We start from the raw sequence: 23,731 nt of genomic DNA on the forward strand, positions 1-23,731 counted from the left end.
GTTTGCCTTCTACTTGACCAGGTACGACACTCGTCCGCAGAAGGGTCTCGACCCAAAACGTCACCCATTCCCTCTCTCCGGAGATGCTGCCTGTCCCGCTGAGTTACTCCAGCGTTTTATGATACCAGGTATGACGCTCGTAACTCTTCTCTCCGACTGAGCAAAGAGTCCCTCAGTGACGCTGGGGGGACGTTCCGGTTGACGTTGACCAACGTTTCGGTGACGTTGACATCCTATCAACGTGGGCGGCACGGTGTTGCAGCGGTAGAGTTGCTGCCTCTCAGCGCCAGAGACCCGGGTTCCATCCCGACTATGGGTGCTGCTGTACGTTCTCCCCTTGACCTGCGCGGGCTTTCTCCGAGACCTTCGGTTTTCTCCCACACTCCAAAGACGTGCAGGTTTGTAGGTTAATTGGCTTGGTAGAATTGTACATCGTCCCTCGTGAGTGTAGGATAGTGTTAGGGTGCGGGGATCGCTGGTCGGTGCGGACTCGGTGGGCCGAAGGGCCTGTTTCTGCGCTGTATCCCTACCTCATTTAGACACCCTCAGACTATCTTTAATCAAACTTCTCTGACTTAATCCTGTGCCAACCATTATTCCCTTTATCCTATATCTGTACACTGTAGATTGTAATCATGTACAGTCTTTTCCCCGACTGGATAGCATGCAACAGAAAAGCTTTTCACTGTACCTCGGTACACGTGACAATAAACTAAACTCCTCAACTGTAGATGCTGGAATCTGGGGGAAAATTACAAACTGCTGGAGGGATTCAGCCATTCTTGCTTTAGTTTAGAGATGTCGTGTGGAAACAAGCCCCTCTGCCCACCAAGTCCGCGCCGACCAGCGATCCAGCAATCCACATGCACTAGTTCCACCCCACACACTGGGGGCAATTTACAGAAGCCAATTAACCTGCAAACCTACACGACCTTGGAGTGTGAGAGGAAACCGGAGCACCCGGAGAAAACCCACGCGGGTCACAAGGAGAATGTACAAACTCTGCACAGACAGCACCCGTAGTCAGGATGGAAGCTGGGTCTCTGGCGCTGTGAGGCAGCAACTCTACCGCTGCACCACCGTGGACCTTCTGTGTAGTCAGTGAGGCGGTTGATGGTTTAGATGGAACCGGCATCAGTCTCGACCTGAATCATCAACCAACTCTCTGTCATGGAACTGTGGTTCCTGTGTGTTGCCACGTGGAACATGGACATTTGCTGCATTTTGTGGCTTCAAAGCATTTTAATTTTGCAAATGTGTAGGAAGGAACTGCAGATGGTGGTTTAAACCGAAGGTAGACACAGCAAGAGACACAGCGTGTTGGAGTAACTGGATGGGTCAGGCAACATCTCTGGAGGACAAGGACTGGCCGACGTTTCGGGTCGGGACCTCTAGCGCTTTGTTTTGGCACCAGATTCCAAAATCTGCAGCATTTTGGAACTCCAGCCGTCATGTGTCCTTTGACTGACGAGGCCGTGAGGAAGATTCCGGAACGCCGTCCATTTGTAACTCGTTTCCGACCTTTGATTTGCAGAGAGCGTGGCCAGCCCGGGAGTGAGGTTGTGTTTGGTGGTGTTGACCCCAACCACTACACCGGGCAGATCCACTGGGTTCCAGTCACCAGGCAAGGCTACTGGCAAATCCTCGTCAACAGGTAAGGATGTGCCACAGAGCCACAGAGTCGCAAGGCGCGGAAATAGGCCCTTCGGCCCCACTCGCCCATACCGACCCAATGCCCCATCCATTTGCCCACATTTGATCCATATCACTCTATGACCCTTTTGAATGAATGAATGAATGAATAAGTTTATTGGCCAAGTATATACACATACAAGGAATGTGCCTTGGTGCTCCGCTCGCAAGTAACAACACGAACACACAGTAAACAATTAAGAATAAAGCATAAAACATTAAAACATTAAGAATACAACATTACGGTTTAAACGTGTGAGTGAAATAAACCAAGCAAAAGGAGGCTACAGACTTTTGGTTATTGAGCAGAGTTACCACTCGCGGTGTTTTTATGTCGGGCTGTGGCTGCTTTGATCCAGCAGGCGTTGGCGGTGCGAGCGCAAGAGATCGGCGAAATGGTCGTCGAGCCTACGCTTGGTCTCGCCGATGTACAGGAGCCCACATTGGGAGCACTGAATGTTAGATTAACTTTTGTAAATGGAGTCATAATAGACTCATAGGATCATAGAGTGATACAGCGTGGAAACAGGCCCTTCAGCCCAACATGCCCACACCGGCCAACATGTCCCAGCTACACTAGTCCCACCTGCACACGTTTGGCCCAAATCCCTCCAAACCTGTCCTATCCATGTACCTGTCTAACTGTTTCTTAAACATTGGGATAGTCCCTGCCTCAACTACCTCCTCTGGCAGCTCGTTCCATACACCCACCACCCTTTGTGTGTAAAAGTTACCACTTAGATTCCCATTAAATCTCTTCCCCTTCACCTTGAACCTGGGTCCTCTGATCCTTGATTCACCTACTCTGGGCAAGAGAATCTATGCGTCTACCCGATCTATTCCTTCCATGATTATTGGATCACCCCTCATCCTCCTGCGCTCCAATGAATAGCGAGTCCCAGCCTGCCTAATCTCTCCCTATAGCTCAGGCCCTCGAGTCCTGGCAAAATCCTTGTAAATCCTCCATGTACCCTTTGCAGCTTGACAACATCTTTCCTAATAACATGGTGCCCAGAAGTGAACACAATACGCTAAATGCGGCCTCACCAACATCTTATACAACTGCAACATGACCTCCCAACCTCTATACTCAATACTCAATATTGACTGATGAAGTCTGAATGACAGGAACATGAGGAAAGCTTCTGTCATGTCGGCACTGGGCCTGCACTCGCTGGAGTTTAGAAGGTTGAGGGGGGACCTCATTGAAACGTACCGAATAGTGAAAGACCTGGATAGAGTGGATGTGGAGAGGATGTTTCCACTGGTGGGAGAGTCTAGGACCAGACTAAACTTGTGAACTTGTGAGGGGAACACATTCTCCAGGCGGGTCGTGTAAACACCAACGTGCGTGGTTTTTCACAGCGTGAAGATCAACGGGCAGGTGGTGGCGTGCCAGGATGGATGCCAGGCCATTGTCGATACGGGCACCTCCCTCCTCACTGGTCCCAGCTACGCCATCAGCACAATCCAACGCATGATCGGGGCAAGCCAGCAATCCAACGGCATGGTAAGCCTATCATCTGTTACCTCACGGTGGCGCGGCGGTAGAGTCGCTGCCTCGCAGCGCCGGAGACCCGGGTTCCATCCTGACCACGGGCGCTGTCTGTACGGAGTTTGCACGTTCTCCCCGTGACCTGCGTGGGTTTTCTCTGGATGCTCTGGTTTCCTCCCACACTCCAAAGATTTGTAGGTTAATTGATTAGTCCGGGTGTCTGGGATGAGGGGGAGAAGGAGGAAGAAAGGTGTTGAAGGATAGATCAGCCATGATTGGATGGCAGAGTAGACTTGAAGGGCCGAATGGCCTAATTCTGCTCCGAGAACCTATGAACTTATGAATTGGCTTTTGTAAATTGTCGCTAGTGTGCAGGATCAAACTAGTGGCCAGTGTGGGCTCAGTGGGCCGAAGGGCCTGATTCCGCATTGTATCCCTAAACTGGGAGCAAGGAAAGGGCGTTCACGGCATGGCCCTGTTTCTACCAATCTCTCCACCACTACGCACGCACAAGAAGCTCAAGATGATCTCTAAACTAAGCCACAGTAAACTAAGGAAGGAAATGTTGAGGAAGGAACGGCAGATGCTGGTTTAAACTGAAGATAGGCACAAAAAGTTGGAGTAACTCAGCGGGACAGGCAGCATCTCTGGAGAGAAGGAATGGCCAGAAACGTCACCCATTCCTTCTCTCCAGAGATGCTGCCTGTCCCGTTGAGTTACTCCACCTTTATGTGCCTATCTGAGAAGGAAATGTTAAGTTCAGTTTAGAGATACAGCACGGAAACAGGCCCTTCGGCCCACCGAGTCCATGCCCTTTGGCCCACCAAGTCCACGCCCTTCGGCCCACCGGGTCCATGCCACCCAGCGATCACCTGTTCACACTAGTTCTACGTTATCCCACTCTCTCATCCACTCCCGACACACTAGGAGCAATTTACAGCAGTCAATTAATTAATAAAATTGATACAATAACCAATTAATCAATAACTAATTAACCCGCGAGTATTTGGGATGCGGGAGGAAACCAGAGCACCCGGAGGAAACCCACGCGGTCACGGGGAGAACGTGCAAACTCCACTCAGAAGGTACCCGAGGTCGGTATCGAACCACAGATCAGAAGCACAGGAGGCTGAGGGGTGATGCTGCAGCAGTCTATAAAATCATGAATACAGAGAGTCTTTTTCCCGAGGTCAGGATCGAACCCGGGTCTCTGGCGCAGTCAGGCAGCAGCTCTACCCGCTGCGCCACCGTGCTGCCCGCTGAGTATCGCCACAACGGGTCACACTTCCTATGGGAACTGCACGGCGGGTCAGTCAGCGCTGATGGGGAGAGAGACCGATAGAATCTGTCTTCAGTGTAAACCTTAAAGGTCACGGGCATCGTTACAATGAAAAGGTTCCAGATGTGCCAATATCCAGATGTGTTGAGATCCAGATGTGTTGAGACCCAGATGTGCTAAGATCCCGATGTGCCAAGATCGTGCAGCGTAGGTTCACTAGGTTAATTCCCGGAATGGCGGGACTGTCGTATGTTGAAAGGCTGGAGCGATTGGGCTTGTATACACTGGAATTTAGAAGGATGAGGGGGGATCTTATTGAAACATATAAGATAATTAGGGGATTGGACACATTAGAGGCAGATAACATGTTCCCAATGTTGGGGGAGTCCAGAACAAGGGGCCACAGTTTAAGAATAAGGGGTAGGCCATTTAGAACGGAGATGAGGAAGAACTTTTTCAGTCAGAGGGTGGTGAAGGTGTGGAATTCTCTGCCTCAGAAGGCAGTGGAGGCCAGTTCGTTGGATGCTTTCAAGAGAGAGCTGGATAGAGCTCTTAAGGATAGCGGAGTGAGGGGGTATGTGGAGAAGGCAGGAACGGGGTACTGATTGAGAGTGATCAGCCATGATCGCATTGAATGGCGGTGCTGGCTCGAAGGGCTGAATGGCCTACTCCTGCACCTATTGTCTATTGTCTATTGATCCAGATGTGTCAAGATCCAGATGTGTTAAGATCCAGATGTGCTAACATCCAGATGTGTTAAGATCCAGATGTGTTAAGATCCAGATGTGTTAAGATCCAGATGTGTTAAGATCCAGATGTGCTAAAAGCAATGTTTTACACTAGTACTGAATTGAAAGATCACTTTTCACTTTTAGATTGGGTGGGAAAACCTTTTGGAAATAAAGTTTAGAGAATTAATACAGACTATTAGACAGACACAAAGTGTTGGAGTAACTCAGCGGGTCAGGCAGCATCTCTGGAGAACATGGATAGGTGATGTTTCACAGAGTGCTGGAGTAACTCAGCGGGTCAGGCAGCATCTCTGGAGAGAAGGAATGGGTGACGTTTCGGGTCGAGACCCTTCTTCAGTGAGAATCGGAGGAGAGGGAGACGAGAGATATGGAAGGGTAAGGTGTGAAAAGGACAGATTAAAGCAGACTCTGCTCAAGGATATGTAGAATGGTGCATTGTTAGCTGAGGGGAAGGTGCAACGGGGCACACAATCAGAAAAATTAATCAGGAGGACAGTGAAACTAGTCGGAGAATTAGGGTGGGGGAGGGACGGAGAGAGAGGGGAAGCAAGGGTTACATGAAGTTAGAGAAGTCAACATTCATACTGCTGGGTTGTGAGCTGCCTAACCCCCTCAGCCTCCTGTGCTCCAAGGAATAAAGTTCCAGCCTGCTTTTGAGACACGGTTTCCCGGAGAGAAGGAATGGGTGACGTTTCGGGTCGAGACCCTTCGTCAGACTAATGGAGATTATTGTTGAACGACGTATGCTTTGTTCCACAGGCCTACGTGGATTGCAGGTACCTTCCCCGCATGCCTTATGTGACCTTCACCATCAGTGGGGTGGACTACCCTCTGCCTCCATCTGCCTACGTGCTCAAGGTACACCCCGAACAAGGGACTTTAGACTTTAAACGTTTGATGTTTCCACCCTGGGAACACGGGTCTGCCTGAACATTCATTTATCTATCTTCGATTATGATTACAATTGAAGATAGACACAAAGTGCTGGAGTAACTCAACGGGACAGGCAGCATCTCTGGAGAGAAGGAACGAGTGACGTTTCAGACTCTGAGGAGGGTCTTGACCCGAAACGTCTCCTTTCTCTCCAGAGATGCTGCCTGTTACTCCAGCATTTTGTGTCTATCTTCTACAATTCAAGGAACAGAATTACTATGAACACACAAAGCACGTGCTATAACAATGCTCCCAGCCGCCTGCTTTGAATAAAAAGTAGACCCATTCTGTCTTTTCTTTCCTGGTGCATATAATCTCGGAGTTAAGATACGATGTTTCCATTAGTGGGAGAGTCGAGGAATAGAGGTCACAGCCTCAGGATTAAAGGACGTTCCTTTAGGAAGGAGACGAGGAGAAGTTTCTTTAGTCAGAGGGTGGTGAATCTGTGGAATTCTCTGGATGGATATTCTGAATAGACAATAGACAATAGACAATAGGTGCAGGAGTAGGCCATTCAGCCCTTCGAGCCAGCACCGCCATTCAATGCGATCATGGCTAAGATAGATTTTTGATCAATGCGGGTGTCAGGGGTTATGGGGAGAAGGCAGGAGAATGGGGTTAGGAGGGAGAGATAGATCGGCCATGATTGAATGGCGGAGTAGACTTGATGGGCCGAATGGCCTAATTCTGCTCCGATTCCTTATGAAGACCAGCATCTGCAGTTCCTTCCGGCATGTTCATTTGTCCTTGGTCTGTTTTCTTGCAGAACGACTACAATGGCCAGGAAAGCTGTACCAGTGGCTTTGCCTCCATGTCTTTGGGAGGTCGTGAGGAGCTGTGGATTCTTGGAGATGTCTTCATTGGAGAATACTATTCCATATTCGACCGAGGAACCAACCGCGTGGGTTTGGCACGGGCCGCTTGAAGTCACTGTGCACCCCTTCCCCAAGTTACCAATCTCCCCCCCCCCCCCCCCCACCCCCCACATCACTCGCTTGTGTCTCCAGTACATATTGTCACCTCACTGCAACAACATCTCACTTGAATCTCACTGTGAACATGTAACTTGTTGTACAGCCTTGCCTTGGGTGCATGGATCATAGTTATAGTGTTGTCACAGCAGCTAAGCAAAGGTGAGCTCCTTATAAATGTCCCCTCGCGTGAAGAGGAGAACACAACCTTTGGTGAAAAAGCACCCTTCACCTTTTCTGGTCTGATGCACTTTATCAATAGCATAGGGTGACTTGCAGTATGTCATTTAAGATATCTGAGCAAATATCAATAGACACAAAGCACTAAGGATTGGAGTGTGAGTGAATAAATCTTTCAAATGAATTACAATGTGCAGAATGATAGATTTGAAAAAGAGTGTGGCTAATTTGTCATAACCTGCAGAACTTAAGCAGCAGACTGCATGTGTGTAGACAATGAACTTAAGTAAAGCTGCCAATTTAATGATATTTAACACCAGATTCAGGCCAATGTTATGCTCTTGAGCAGACATGCTCAGAATTTGCCCTGTTGCTTCCCGCAGCATTTTTAAAGCTGCCCGCTAAAGGCAAAAGTTAATATTGTTGGACACTTGGTGGATTAAATGTGAAACCCAGTGATCAGTGTCTCGCAAGTTCCCCCTGTTAGTTAATTTATGTGAGATACACTGTTATTAATTTTGAATTGTGCTACCATCATATAATTACCCACACCTCCAACATCTGAGTGCTTCTTTGATGTATAAACAATTATAACACAGGGCAAAACATATGTATATTTTCCCCATTTGATTGGCTTTATATATTGTGATATCATGAGAGGTAGAGTCATAGAGGGGAGATACATTTCCTCCCGGTGGATGCAAATAGGACTACAAACCATCATGGCTGCCAGCAAAAGACTACAAAACCCATAGGCTGCCTGCCCTGCTGACACTGATTGCTGCTGACACTGATTGCTGCTGATTGCTGCTGACACTGATTGCTGCCCAGCTGAACCAGTTGAGCTGATTGCCTCAGTGAGAGAGCTAAAAGGGAAGGGAAGCAGTATATTTAAACAGAGAGACAACGACTGGAGCAGAGAGGGAGAGGGAGAGGGAGAGGGAGAGGGAGAGGGAGAGGGAGAGGGAGAGGGAGAGGGAGAGGGAGAGGGAGAGGGAGAGGGAGAGGGAGAGGGAGAGGGAGAGGGAGAGGGAGAGGGAGAGGGAGAGGGAGAGGGAGAGGGAGAGGGAGAGGGAGAGGGAGAGGGAGAGGGAGAGGGAGAGGGAGAGGGAGAGGGAGAGGGAGAGGGAGAGGGAGAGGGAGAGGGAGAGGGAGAGAAGCAGTGTTTGAGTTATATTTTGTAAGAAGGCAGCAAGCTACAGTTTTGATTTAACTACCTGTTTTAGTTTTGTGTACCCGTCTGCAAACAATTAAGTTTACCTGTTTTTGGAAAAGACTAAATATATGGAATTTAAGTTTGAAAACAAGAGCTTTTCTGTCTTCATTTCCGGCCCCCACACCTCCCAACCTTCAAGAGAAAAGCTCCCGACCTCTCAAGAAATCACAATATTTACAATAAATATGTTTTATTTTATTTTTCTCGTATTTCCTCGTTATTCCATTTGAAACACTTACCTTGTTCCATTTTACATGAAGTGATAGTTTCGATCTCGGCCGCCTGTAGTGACGACCTTCTTGGTGAAAAGCCCCCAGTGTCTCCCTTCACTTTTCCCACGTCGATAATCCTGTGTTCGTGCCCCAATCTAACACACAACTACATCAAAGTTAACATAAACATCCAACACAGTGGATTCCCCATGTTCATCACTGTGACGGAAGGCAAAAACGTCCAGTCCAGTCTTCCTCTTTAATCTCCCACGGACGGGGGGGTCGAACCGTCCGCAGTTGGGGCAGTCGAAATTCCCGCGTCGGGGCGATCGAAACTCCCGCGTCGGGGCGATCGAAACTCCCGCGTCGGGGCGATCGAAACTCCCGCGTCGGGGCGATCGAAACTCCCGCGGCTTGGAATTCCCGAAGTCGGTCTCTGACCAGAGACCGCGAGCTCCGTGATGTTAAGTCCGCAAGCACCCATGGTTGGAGCTCTGCGGTCGATCCCTGGCAAAGGGACCGCGGGCTCCGTGATGGTAAGTCCCGCAGGCACCCGCGGTGGAGCTCTCGAAAGTTGGTCTCCATCAAAGGCCGCCAACTCCTTGGTGTTAGGCCGCGGTGCGGACGGAGATATGATACGGGAAGAAATCGCATCTCCGTCGAGGTAACAGATGATAAAATGTTTCCCCCGACCCTCCCCCCCCACCCCCCACAAGCTAAAGAACACTAAAAACATACAGTTAACACATACGGTTAAAACAACAATGGAGGAAGGGATAGACAGACTGATCACGAGCGGCCATTGCTGGCGCCAGACTGAGATGAGGAAAAACTTTTTCACCCAGAGAGTTGTGAATCTGTGGGATTCTCTGCAACAGAATGCAGTGGAGGCCGATTCACTGGATGTTTACAAGAGAGAGTTAGATAGAGCTCTTAGGGCTCACGGAATCAAGGGATATGGGGAGAAAGCAGGAACGGGGTACTGATTTAGGATGATCAGCCACGATCATATTGAATGGCGGTGCCGGCTGGAAGGGCCGAGTGGCCACCTCCTACACCTACTTTCTATGTTGCTATGTTTCTATGTATTGGAAGTGGGTGAGATTCATTGCCGCTTCAGTTACTCCAGTCACAAGCATAGCACATGGAACTACCACTGTGCCGGCCTTTCTACATGTTAAACAAGGTAGAGTTGCTGCAACCACGGCGCCAGAGACCCGGGGTTCAATCCAGACTACGGGTGCTGTCTGTACGGAGTTTGTACGTTCACCCCGTGACCTGCGTGGGTTTTCTCCAGGTGCTCCGGTTTCCTCCCACACTCCAAAGATGTAGTGGTTTGGAGGTTGATTGGCTTCGGTACAAATTGTAAATTGTCCTTAGTGTGTGTAGGATAGTGTTAGTGTGCGGGGATAACTGGTCGGCGCGGACTCGGTGGGCAGAAGGCATCTTCTGTACCTGTATCCACACTGTATCTCTAAAACTAAACTAAACTAAGAAACTGCTAGATTGTTGTAAAATCCCAGAGACCTAATGGAGGATCTTGATAAATTATGTCTTTTTAATTTATCTGCGTGTTCACACATTAACGGGTCTGTCATGCTGCAGCCAATACACATGCCATGATTCTTGTTACCCGTACATTTGACAATTAAACCCTCTTAACTCATTTAGTTAAGTTTAGTTAAGTTTTGAGATACAGCCTGAAACAGGTCTATTGGCTCACTCAATCCATGCCGACCATCCATCATCCATTCACATCAGTTCTATGTTCTACCACTCCCTACACACTAGGGGGCCGATTAACCTACAAACCCGCACGTCTTTGGAAAGTGGGAGGAAACCGGAGCACCCGGAGAAAACCCACGTGGTCACGGCGAGAACGGGCAAACTCCACACACAGGCAGCCCCCGTGGTCAGGATCGAACCCTTGTCTCTAGCGCTGTGGGTAAACCTCCCTTCCATTGACTCCATCTACACCTCACGCTGCTACGGCAAGGCCAGCAGCATCATCAAGGACCAGTCTCACCCTCGTCTCCCCTCTTACAACAGGCAAGAGGTACAGAAGTGTGAAAACGCACACCTCCAGATTCAGGGGCAGTTTCTCCCTATAATAATGTATAGTCTTTCCACTGACTGGTTAGCACACTACAAAAAGCTACACACAATACTTTAGTACACGTCACAATAAATTAAACCAAACTAAACTAAATCACGGTGACACGGTGTGCTACACACTGTACCAGACTACACTGTTGCTGCCTCACAGCGCCAGAGACCCGGGTTCGATCCCAACTACGGGTGCTGTCTGTACGGAGTTTGTACGTTCTCCCCGTGACCTGCGTGGGTTTTCTCCGAGATCTTCGGTTTCCTCCCACGTTCTGAAGGCCATGTTTATGAACAGAACATTGGGATTAAACTGCTGCCGAGTCTGGTGTTTAAAATCACACTGGGCTATTTTGGAGAGCGACAGAGAGGTATAAAACGCTCCAAAGACGTACAGGTGTGTCGGTTAATTGGCTTTGGTATAAATGTAAATTGTCCCCAGTCTGTGTGGGGTGGCGTTGGTGTGCGGGGATCGTTGGTCGGTGCGGACTCAGTGGGCCGAAGGGCGTGTTTCCACGCTGTATCTCTAAAACAGTCTGACACAGTGTGGTACACACCGCACCAGACGACACACGCATGTAGCATTGGAAAATATGTGGAAATAAAAGATAAATAAATCAACGTCCTTTCAAATAACTGAAGGTTACTTTGTTGGCAAGGTCTTCTTCGTGATTCAAATCTACGATTTGTTATCTCTTCCTCTCCAACCTTCCACTCTTACGCACAAGATCCCACGCTGTGGGCTGGCCCAGAAGGTTGCGGGATGCCAGGAGTCCTTGTGAGCTATGCCCAACACTGGTTTGGTTTGTGTAGGAAGGAACTGCAGATGGACACGAAAGAGGGTCGCCAACTTCCTCACTCCCAAACAAGAGACAAAGGGTGATGTCAATGCCCCACGCCCTAGGTGACCTCACCCAGCCAGCGGCCACGTGCTCCCGCTTCACCAATGGCTGCCGGCAACGCCCCACGCCCTACGTGACCTCACCCAGTCAGTGGTCACGTGCTCCCGCTTCACCAATGGCTGCTGCCATTGCCGCCATTGCCGCCCTTTGTGTCTTGTTGGGGAGTGAGGAAGTTGGCCAACCCCACTATTACAGAACAAGGTGCAGGTCCCGTAAGGGACAGACCAATTCTGCACAAAATACTGGATGTCCCGGCTAATACGGGACAGTTGGCGACCCGAACACTAAATGCTGCCGTCACTCGGCGGGTCAGGCAGCATCTCCGGAGAGAAGGAATGGGTGACATTTCGGGTCGAGACCCTTCTTCAGACTGAGAGTCAGGGGAGAGGGGGACTCGGAGATACGGAAGGGCAAGGCGTGAAGACGAGACAACAAAGAGGAGGGAGATCCAGGAAAATGTAGAAGAGATCAACGGAAGCAAGAGGCGGGTAGCAATGAAGCGTACAGAGATAACATTTAATCAGGAAGACAGTCGGACTGGTCGGAGAACTAGGATGGGGGGGAGGGATGGAGAGAGAGGGAGAGCAGGAGTTACTTGAAGTTAGAGAAGTCGATGTTCACACCGATGGGTTGCGAGCTGCCCAAGCGAAATATGAGGTGCTGTTCCTCCAATCTGTGCTCATAGAAGGCTGAGGTAGTGGTGTAGAGATTGTAGTGTAAGATCGTGGCATCATTCGCCTTTATTTCTCCTGAGGCCTTTGACAGGATGCTGATTCAAAGTCAAAATGTACTGATTGAGAATGATCATCCATGATCACATTGAATGGCGGTGCTGGCTCGAAGGGCCGAATGGCCTCCTCCTGCACCTATTGTCTATTGTCTATTAAAATTTAAAAATGGACCATGTTACAGGTAACATGTAAACAGGTAACAGAAGTGTGAGAACACACACCTCCAGATTCAGGGACAGTTTCTTCCCAGCTGTGAACAGGTAACTGAACCACCCTACCATAACTAGAGAGTGTTGCTGAACTGCTATCTGTCTCTTTGGTGACCCCTCGGACTATCCGGATGATCAGACTTTGCTGGTTTTACCTTGTACACTGTAAACGGCTCAATTGTGATCATGTATTGTCTTTCTGATGACTGGATAGAACGCAACCGAGGTACACGTGACAATAAACTGAACTGAAATACTATAAATGACAGTCACAGATTCACACAGTGATACAGTGTGGAAACAGGCCCATGGCCCAACTTGCCCACACCCACCAACAATATCCCAGCTACACTAGTCCCACCTGCCTGCATTTGGCCCATATCCCTCCAAACCTGTCCTATCCATGTACCTGTCTAAATGTTTCTTTAAAGTTTGGATAGTCCCAGCCTCAACTACCTCCTCCGGCAGCTCGTTCCATACACCCACCACCCTTTGTGTGAAAAGGTTACCCCTCAGATTCCTATTAAACCTTTTCCACTTCACCTTGAACCTATGTCCTCTGGTCCTCAATTCCCCTACTCTGGGCAAGAGACTGTGCATCTACCCGATCTATTCCTCTCATGATTTTATTTGGACTTTCTCCAAATTAGTTATTAATTTTTGTTGTTCCAGAGGCTGCTATCATTGTAGATTATTTTCCCAGTGTAAAGATTTCATCAGTTTGGGTTCCAATCTCAATTAAGAAAGCAAATATGTTCGAGTTGTAATCAGTTACTCTTATTTCTGTGAAGGTCAATGTTTAAATTCTTTACCATGAAGAAATAAACAGGTCTGCCTTTCCACCCTTAGCTTTTACTCGTCAGTTTTTGTAGAGTCATAAAGCCATTGAGAGAGACACCTTTAGCCAGAGGGTGGTGAATCTGTGGAATTCTTTGCCACAGAAGGCTGTGGAGGCCAAGCCAATGGATATTTTTAAGGCGTAGATAAATAGATTCTTGATTAGTACGGGTGTCAGGGGTTATGGGGAGAAGGCAGGAGAATGGGGTTAGGAGGGACCATGATTGAATGGCGGAGTAGACTTGTTGGGCCAAATGGCCTAATTCTTATGATCAAATGATGTAAACTGCCCCTAGTGTGCAGGGAGTGGTGGATAAGACACTGGATGAATGGAGCTCAGGGCCCACTGAGAGACACTAGATACGAACAGCAACAAATGGTGAATCACCACTTTAGCGGGGATTATTAATCATGGATTATCAGGGTGCCCTGGAGATTCTAAGCTTGTTCAAGGGAACCGAGAACATTTCCTAGAATACTTCCTCGAATGGTTATTCAAGTGACCTTGCCACTAATATATCGCCCGTGATTAACTTGCCTTGCTAAACTACCAACCCAGCACATCTACAACTAACACAACTTCCTTCTGTTCCTCAGACTATCTTACGGTTTGATCTTTGACAGGAAAGAGCGGGTAAATATTTTGCTGCTGCCATTCCGTTTGACTAGAAACTCGGCAGTTTAATCTGCGGCCTGAGATACCGTGACCTTCAGCTGAGGAGGTGGCACCTGGTCAACTATAAAAAGGGACGGGCGGCTTCACAGATTGGCGCAAGGGAAATCGCGGAGAACCTCCTCTACTCTCGGCAACCTCCCACGCCCGCGTTTTCAGGGACCGAAGATGAAGTGGCTACTCCTGCCCCTCATCTGTGTCCAGCTCTGCGATGGTCTTCACAGGTCAGTCATTAACCCGTGCAACGCGTCTGATTTCACCAGCCACAATTTGTGGAATTCTCTGCCACAGAGGGCAGTGGAGGCCAATTCACTGGATGAATTTAAAAGAGAATTAGATAGAGCTCTAGGGGCAAGCGGAATCAAGGGATATATGGAGAAGGCAGCCACGGGTTACTGATTGAGGATGATCAGCCATGATCACAGTGAATGGCGGTGCTGGCTCGAAAGGGCCGAATGGCCTCCTCCTGCACCCAATTTCTATGTTTCTGTTTCTATGTTTCCCTACAGCTCAGGCCCTCAGGTCCTGGCAACATCCATGTAAATCTTCTCTGCGTTCTTTCAAACTTAATGACACGTTGGCACAGTGGTGGACCTGTTGCCTCACAGTGCCAGAGTCCCGGATTCGATCCTGACCTCTAACGCTGCCTGTGTGGAGTTGGCAAGTTCTCCCTATGGCCGCGTGGGTTTCCTCCAGGTGCTCCAGTTTCATCCCATATCTCCAAAACATGTGGGTTTTAGTAATTGGTCAATTGCCCCCGGCGTGCAGGGAGTGGATGAGAAAGTGGGATAACATAGAACCAGTGTGAACGGGTGATCGATGGCCAGTGTGGACTCAGTGGGCCGAAGGGCCTGTTTCCGTGCTGTATCTCTAAACTAAACTAAACATCCTTCCTACAAACAGTTTAGGATGACCAAAACTGAATATATAAGTAATTTGGTTGAACTTTGAACGGTCAAACTAAATACTATCTTTAAGATGCATATTTAGTTTAGTTTAGAGATACAGTGCGGAAACAATAGACAATAGACAATAGACAATAGGTGCAGGAGTAGGCCATTCAGCCCTTCGAGCCAGCACCGCCATTCAATGCGATCATGGCTGATCACTCTCAATCATTACCCCGTTCCTGCCTTCTCCCCATACCCCCTCACTCCGCTATCCTTAAGAGCTCTATCCAGCTCTTGAAAGCATCCAACGAACTGGCCTCCACTGCCTTCTGAGGCAGAGAATTCCACACCTTCACCACTCTCTGACTGAAAAAGTTCTTCCTCATCTCCGTTCTAAATGGCCTACCCCTTATTCTTAAACTGTGGCCCCTTGTTCTGGACTCCCCCAACATTGGGAACATGTTTCCTGCCTCTAATGTGTCCAATCCCCTAATTATCTTATATGTTTCAATAAGATCCCCCCTCATCCTTCTAAATTCCAGTGTATACAAGCCCAATCGCTCCAGCCTTTCAACCCTTCGGCCCACCAGGTCCACGCCGACCAGCGATCCCCACACACTAACACTACCCTACACACACTAGGGACAATTTAACTGAAGCCAATTTGCCTACAAACCTTTGAAGTGTGGGAGAAAACTGGAGCACCCGGAGAAAACCCACGCAGGTCACGGGGAGAACGTACAAACTCCGTACAGGCAGCGCCCGTAGTCAGGATCGAACCCGGGACTCCAGGCGCTGTGAGGCAGCGACTCTACCGCTGCGCTGCCCGGTTGTGAATTTCGGGTCACAGAGGAAAGGCGGGAGCGTCACGATACTGTTGTTGCCGTTTCAGAATGTCGCTGCACAAGGCCAAATCCGTCAGAACGATCCTCAAGGAAGTGGGGAAGCTGGAAAACCTCCGGGAATCTCACAAGTATGACCCTGCCTTGAAATACCAAGCGCTGTACCCTGAATACCAGGCAGAGACCGGATATGAACCGCTGCTCAACTCCAAGAATGTAAGTCATAGAGACATAGAGTCCTAAAGTCATAGAGTCGTAGAGTGACACAGTTTTGAAACAGGCCCTTTGGCCCAACTTACCCACATTGGCCAACATGTCCCAGCTAAACTGGTCCCACCAGCCCGTGTTATAGAGTGATAGAGTGATATAGTGTGGAAACAGGCTCTTCGGCCCAACTTGCCCGCACCGGCCAACATGTCCCAGCTACACTAGTCCCACCTGCCTGCGTTTGGCCCATAATCCCTCCAAACCTGACCTATCCATGTACTATGAAGGAAGGAAATGCAGATGCTGGTTTAAACCAAGGACAGACACACAATGCTGGAGTAACTCAGCAGGACAGGCAGCATCTCTGGAGAGAAGGAATGGGTGACGTTTCGGGTCTAAAGAAGCGGTGCTGCTTGTCCCGATGAGTTACTCCAGCATTTTGTGTCTACCTCCTCCGTCAGCTCGTTCCATACACCCATCACCTTTGTGTAATAAAGTTACCCCTCGGGTTCCTATTAAATCTTTCCACTCCCCCCCCCCCCACCTCACCTTATGTCATCTGGTTCTCTATTCCAAAAGTCTACAAACAATCCCCTCTTCTGCACTGAACTAGACTTCAAAGGGTTAAATGCCACAGGAATTTAAAACTTAGAACATGGCACTGTGCAGGAAAAGGCCCTTCAGCCCTGGGGTTGCCAACTCGATCCAATACGTCACCCATTCCTTCTCTCCCGACATGCTGCCTGACCCACTGAGTTACTCCAACCTTCGATTTTAACCAGCATCTGCAGTTCTTTTCCTATCCAGAATCAGTACCTCGTTCCTGCTTTCCCCCCATATTCCTTGATTCCGTGAGCCCTAAGATCTGTGCCTAACTCTGTCCGCAGTAACTATCTCAGGCAGTAACTGTGGTAAAGCCGATGTTTTCTCCTGGTGGTTTAGAGTTTCTACTATGGGTCGATCAGTGTGGGCAGTCCACCGCAGAGCTTCACCGTGCTGTTTGACACCGGCTCATCCAATCTCTGGGTCCCGTCCGTCTACTGCAACAGCGCGCCCTGTGGTAAGCAATATGATTGACTGACCGATCAGTCCATTGACTAATTAATCAACATGGAATAACATTGATTGACTAACAATTGATTGATTGATCAATTGATTGATTGATTGATTGATTGATTGACTGACTGATTGACTGACTGACGGACTGACGGACTGACTGACTGGTAGAGTTGCTGCCTCACAGGGTCCTTGTGTGTCCCTTGAACTAACGATACTAAGGATTCTTTATTTTTCCCTTTCAGGTAACCATGCAAGATTTAACCCCTCACGTTCCTCCACATACCGCTCCAGTCGGCAAACCTTCAGCTTCTCTTACGGCTCCGGGAGTCTCTCTGGATTTTTTGGATATGACACAGTGAACGTAAGTTTCAAGGGTTGGGTGGTCGGGAGGTCACGTTTCAAGAGTTATGTAGTCGGGAGGTCACATTTCAAGGGTTGGGTGGTCGGGAGGTCACATTGCGGATGTACAACACGTTGGTGAGACCGCATTTAGAGTGTTGTGTTCAGTTCTGGGCACCATTTGTTATCGGAAAGATATGGTCAAGCTTGAAAGGGTTCAGAGAAGATTTACGAGGATGTTGCCAGGTCTAGAGGGTGTGAGCTACAGGGAGAGGTTGAGTAGGCTGGGCCTCTATTCCATGGAGCGCAGGAGGATGAGAGGTGATTTTATAGAGGTGTACAAAATCATGAGAGGAATAGATCGGGTATACGAACAGAGTCTCTTGCCCAGAATAGGGGAATCGAGGACCAGAGGACATAGGTTCAAAGTGAAGGGGAAAAGATTTAATAGGTTCGATCCCGACTACGGGTGCTGTCTGTACCGAGTTTGTACGTTCTCCCCGTGACCTGCGTGGGTTTTCTCCGAGATCTTTGGTTTTCTCCCACACTCCAAAGGCGTACAGGTTAGTAGGTTAATTGTCTTGGTGTTTGTGTAACAAATGTCCCTAGTGTGTGTTTAGGACAGTGTTAGTGTGCGGGGATCGCTGGTCGGCGCGGACTCGGTGGGCCGAGGGGCCTGTTTCTGCGCTGTATCTCTAAACTAAACTAAACTAAAGAGCCGGCAACATGTTTTCTCACCGCTAACGTTCCTTACTCAGGTTGCTGGGATTTCGATCTCGAACCAGGAGTTGGGTTTGAGTCAGAGTGAGCCAGGCAGCAACTTCTACTACGCTCCGTTCGATGGCATCCTGGGTCTGGCCTACCCCGCCCTGTCGTCAGGAAGGGCCATGCCTGTGTTTGACAGCATGATGGACCACAACCTCCTGGCTGCACCCCTCTTCTCCGTCTACCTGGGCAGGTAGGACAACAACTTATAAAAACAGGCAGACAATCTACCTGGGTGGGTCTGAAGAAGGGTCTCGACCAGAAACGTCACCCATTCCTTCTCTCCCGAGATGCTGCCTGTCCCGCTGAGTTACTCCAGCATTTTGTGTCCACCTTCGATTTAAACCAGCATCTGCAGTTTTTTTCCCCTTACAGGTAGGACAACCTGCAGTATGACCTATTGGTGGGGCCCTGGTGAGACCGCACCTGGAGTATTGGACGCAGTTTTGGTCTCCCATTTTGAGGAAGGACATTCTTGCTATTGAGGGAGTGCAGCGTAGGTTCACCAGGTTAATTCCCGGGATGGCGGGACTGACATATGATGAAAGAATGGGTCGACTGGGCTTGTATTCACTGGAATTTAGAAGGATGAGAAGGGATCTGATAGAAAATATATAAAATTCTTAAGAACAAGTGTTTTACACAGAGGTTGGTGGGTGCCTGGAACGCGCTGCCAGGGGTGGTGGTGCAGGCAGATACGATAGTGGTTTTTAAGAGGCTTTTGGATAAGCACATGGAAGCGCAAGGAACAAAGGGATATGGATCACGGGCATCCAGTTGGGATCAGTTCAGCTGGACATCATGTTCTGCACACACATTGTGGGCCGAAGTGCTCTAGGTTCTACGTTCTAGCAGAATATCTTGTTAGTTACAGAGAAAGTGCAACTTAAAAAAAGCGCGAGGACCGCCACAAGGTTGATCGGAAGATCGGGAATTCGTGCTTAGCATGGGAACGGTGCAATCAAGCGCCACTGAACTGCCCCACATTTCTCCACACTGCGAGATGCTACAAGGCAGCCCAAACTATCCCCTTTATTTCCAGGGATCCAAACAGCAACAACGGAGGTGAGGTGATATTTGGAGGAGTGGACGAGAAGCTGTACACGGGTCAAATCCACTGGGCTCCGGTGATCCAAGAGCTGTACTGGAACATTGGAATCGACAGGTGACCTGCGTGGGTTTTCGCTGGGTGCTCTGGTTTCCTCCCACATATGTCTCTCAAATACGTCTCAAGTAGGTTAATTGGCTACGGTGAAATTTGTAAATTGTCCCTAGTGTGTGTAGGATAGTGTCGGTGTGCGGGGATCACTAGTGTTCGTGTTAGTGGTCGGCACGCTCGGTGGGCCGAAGGGCCTGTTTCTGCGCTGTATCTTTAAACTGAACGAAAACTTAACTAAGCTAAACTATACTCCACCATTCAATCAAGACAGATCTATCTTTCCTTCGCAACCCCATTACCCCATTCTCCTACCTATTGTACTTGAGTTTGGCTTGATTGTATTTATGTGCGGTGTTCACAAGTTCATACGTGATAGGAGAAGAATTAGGCCATTCGGCCCATCAAGTCTACTCCGCCATTCAATCGTGGCTGATCTATCACTCCCTGCTAACCCCATTCTCCTGCCTTCTCCCCGTAACCCCTGACACCCGTACTAATCCAGAATCTGTCTACCTCCGTCTTAAAAAGCCCCTATTGACTTGGCAGACACACAATGCTGGAGTAGCTCACCGGGTCAGGCAGCATCTCGGGAGAGAAGGAATGGGTGACGTTTCGGGTCGAGACCATTCTTCAGACTGACCCTTCAGAAGGGTCTCGACCTGAAACGTCGCCCATTCCTTCTCTCCAGAGATGCTGCCTGACCCGCTGAGTTACTCCAGTATTTTGTGTCAGCCTTCGATTTAAACCAGCATCTGCAGTTTTTCTCCTACCCTACTGACTTGACCTCCACAGCCGTCGGTGACTGCCTTCATGGCGGGTGGGATAATGAGTGTGATTCTTCACCCTAGGGTGCTCCTGAACGGGCAATCGGCCTTCTGCGCCCAGGGGTGCCAAGCCATTGTGGACACGGGCACATCCCAGATCACCGTGCCCAACCAGTACCTCAGGCCGTTGCTGACGGAGATCGGGGCCTCTGAGAATCAGTACGGAGAGGTCAGTAGCCGTGAGCCTCAGTGACCGGACCAGCGCAGCGGTAGAGTCACCGCCTCATGGCGCCGGAGACCCGGGTTCGATCCCGACTACGGGTGCTGTCTGTAGGGAGTTTGTACCCACCTGCGTGGGTTTTCTCCGGGTGCTCCGGTTTCCTCCCACACTCCACATTCCCGTGTGGGATGGGAATGAGAAGGGGAGTTAAATTCGGTTAATTGGCCCCTGGAAATTGTCCCTAGTGTGTGTCGGATAGAATTGGTGTACGGGGAGATCGCTGGTCGGCGTGGACTCGGTGGGCCGAAGGGCCTGTTTCTGGCTGTATCTCGAAACTAAACTAAACTTCACTTAACTTAACTAAACTAAACTAAACACTGCCAGAATGAGGCCAACCACATAATGGAGGGACAACACTTTGTACAAAAGGTGTCAGACAGTACAAGGGTCCCGACTTGAGAACACCTATCCATGTTCTCCACAGATGCTGCCTGACCCGCTCAGTTACTCCAGCACTCTGTGAAACGTCACCTATCCATGTTCTGCACAGATGCTGCCTGACCCGCTGAGTTACTCCAGCACTCTGTGAAACGTCAATAGTCAATAGTGGTTTATTTGTCACATACACATAAATGTGTAGTGAAATGAAACATTACCCACAGTTAAACAATAAGACCAATAAGAATAATCAATAAAAATGCAATAACACATACAATCACAACTAACACCAAACAAAAAGAAACATCCATCACAGTGAGTCTCCTCCAGTCCCTGCTCACTGTGATAGAAGGCCAAAAATGTCTTTTTCTCTTCCCTGCCGTCTTCTCCTGCGGTCAGGCTGTTGGAGTTGCCATGTCGGGGCGGTCGGGGCTCCCGATATTGAAGCCCCCGATGGACGGTGAAAGGTCCACGGCCTATTCCAGGCCGCGCCGGACGGTGAAAGGTCCGCGGCGGGCCGACCCAAGCCCCGCGATTCGGGGCAGGCGAACACGCTGCCTCTGCCGCTGCCGGAGCTCCCGATGTCAGCCCCCACCCAGGGGCCTGCGGGCCTCCGACGTCCATGCGGCCCGCGCCGGAGCCTCCGGAGACGAATCGCAGCCGCTCCCGCAGCATCCGAAGGCGGCCAGCGCCGCAGGTGGTGAGTCCAGGCTGCGGGCTCTGCAAACCAGAGCCCCAGGTGGTCCCAGGTGCATGGCTGGTGGTAGGCCGCAACGGGAACGGAGACACGACACAGAACAAAGGTCGGGTCTCCGTTCGGGAGAGAGAATTTTACAGTTCCCGTTCCTTCCCTCCCACCCCCAAACATAACATACAAACATTACACCATATTAAAACTACAATTCATACAAAAACAACAAAAAACACAAAAGACAGACGGACTGCAGGCAAGCCGCAGCTGCAACGGCAGCGCTGGCTCCTTGACCATCCACGTCCTCCACAGATGCTGCCTGACCCGCTGAGTTACTCCAGCACTCTGTGAAACGTCACCTATCCATGTCCTCCACAGATGCTGCCTGACCCGCTGAGTTACTCCAGCACTCTGTCTCTGTTGTTTTAAATGGAACGCCCCATTCTATTTATCCTCTGCATGAATTGATTCTTGAATCCTGAATGCAGTTGTTTGTTTTACAGTTTGTTGTGGACTGTAACAGTGTTGCAGAGATGCCTGCCTTGACCTTTGTTATCAATGGAGCTGAATTCAAGATTCCTCCAAGTGTGTACATCCTCCAGGTAAGCAAGTCTTTATTCCTTGGAGCGCAGGGGGATGAGGGGTGATCTGAGAGAGGCGTGCAAGATCACGAGAGGAATAGAGAGGGTAAGAGCACAGCCTTTTATCCTGAGAAGGGGAAACAAGAACTGGAGGACATAGGTTTAAGGTGATGGGGGGGTGAGGGGGGGGGGGGTTTAATAGGAACCTGCAGACGCTGGTTTACACCAAAGATAGACAAGAAATGCTGGAGTAACTCAACGGGACAGGCAGCATCTCTGGAGAGAAGGAATGGATGACGTTTCTGGTCGAGAGGGGTTGAGAGGGTTGAGTTTGAAGAAGGGTCCAGACCCGAAACGTCACCCTTTCCTTCTCTCCGGAGATGCTGCCTGACCCGCTGAGTTACTCCGGCATTTTGTGTCAACCTTCACATGCAATTGGCTTGATTTTGTGTTTGTGCACGGTAACTGAAATTCCACTGTACCTTAATTGGTACACGTGACAATAAGTTGATCTTGAATCTTGATCTTGTTATGTGTTCTGATTGGAGAGCAGGCAAGGCTTTGACTGTACCCCGGCCCCAGTGGCAATAATCAGCCTGAGACTGACCGTCAATCTTTGCCTTGCAGAGCGGCGGGTATTGCACAGCGGGCTTTGAACCCACCTACCTCCGCCCCCCCACCCAGGACGGGCCTCTGTGGATCCTCGGAGACGTCTTCCTGGGCGCCTTCTACTCGGTTTTCGACCGCGGGAACAACAGGATCGGCTTTGCTGAGGCCGCGTAACAAGCGTTCCCTCGTTAACGAGTGGGGTAAAGGTTGCCCACTCTTTACCCCGCTGACAACTCTGGCACATTGACTTAATAGGACAAAGCATCGAGGATTATAGGGAGCTTTAGTTTAGACTTTAGAGATGCAGCTCGGAAACTGGCCATTCGGCCCACCGAGTCCGTGCTGACCGGCCATCACCCCGCACACTAACACAATCCTAGGGACAATTTACAATTGACTGATTGACTGATTGATTGATACTTTATTATTGCCTGAGACACGTCATTGTGATAGATCTTCGTCTTGCGTACCACACACAGGGTATGCAAAGAGTCACCACCTATAGGGCGCCGACAGAGTTACAATTAACCTACAAACACGCACGTCTTTGGAGTGTGGGGGCAAACTGGAGCGCCCGGAGAAAACCCACCCGGTCACAGGGAGAACGTGCAAACTCCGTACAGACAGCGCCCCCCTAGTCAGGATCGAACCCGGGTCTCTGGCTCTGCTCACCACGACACCGTGCCGGGTGTAAATATTATGCAATAGGACATCTTGTTGGCAATATTACAGCCTCCAGCGCGTAAATGATTAATTCAGCTCCCAAGTTTTAAAGCCGAACTCTGAATGAGTGGGAAACTGGTGGGGAATACTCGGCAGGTCAGGCAGCATCTGTGGAGAGAGGGGTTTAACAGACCTCTGTTTCAGGTCAAAGACCCTGTGTCAATTTGAATCGTTGACTCTGTATCTCTCTCCAGCAATGCTGCCTGGCCTGCTGAGTATTCCCCACCAGTTTCCCACTCGTTCAGCGTTCCCACTCCCT

At 49.6% G+C, this 23,731-nt stretch overlaps 2 protein-coding genes across 2 annotated transcripts in view; both read left to right on the forward strand.

Annotated features, from left to right (window-relative positions):
* The window catches only part of LOC144605605 (pepsin A-like), a 15,678-nt gene extending 8,602 nt beyond the window's left edge, over positions 1–7,076 (forward strand). The window contains exons 5-9 of the mRNA XM_078421043.1: positions 1–21; positions 1,535–1,654; positions 3,058–3,202; positions 5,978–6,076; positions 6,936–7,076. The exon at positions 1–21 is cut by the window's left edge and continues 179 nt beyond it. Coding sequence (XP_078277169.1) covers positions 1–21; positions 1,535–1,654; positions 3,058–3,202; positions 5,978–6,076; positions 6,936–7,076 — 526 coding nt within the window. The remainder of the gene's footprint in view (positions 22–1,534; positions 1,655–3,057; positions 3,203–5,977; positions 6,077–6,935) is intronic.
* Positions 7,077–14,353: 7,277 nt separating this feature from the next.
* On the forward strand, positions 14,354–22,923 carry LOC144605604 (gastricsin-like). The gene is made up of 9 exons (XM_078421042.1): positions 14,354–14,409; positions 15,968–16,133; positions 17,067–17,184; positions 17,426–17,544; positions 18,281–18,480; positions 19,330–19,452; positions 20,295–20,439; positions 22,063–22,161; positions 22,768–22,923. Exons 1-9 carry the CDS (start codon positions 14,354–14,356, stop codon positions 22,921–22,923), a joined length of 1,182 nt encoding a protein of 393 aa, XP_078277168.1.
* Positions 22,924–23,731: the final 808 nt, after the last annotated feature.

The sequence above is a fragment of the Rhinoraja longicauda genome, chromosome 24 (assembly GCF_053455715.1).
Source record: "Rhinoraja longicauda isolate Sanriku21f chromosome 24, sRhiLon1.1, whole genome shotgun sequence".
In the NCBI taxonomy this organism is placed as follows: Eukaryota; Metazoa; Chordata; class Chondrichthyes; order Rajiformes; family Arhynchobatidae; genus Rhinoraja; species Rhinoraja longicauda.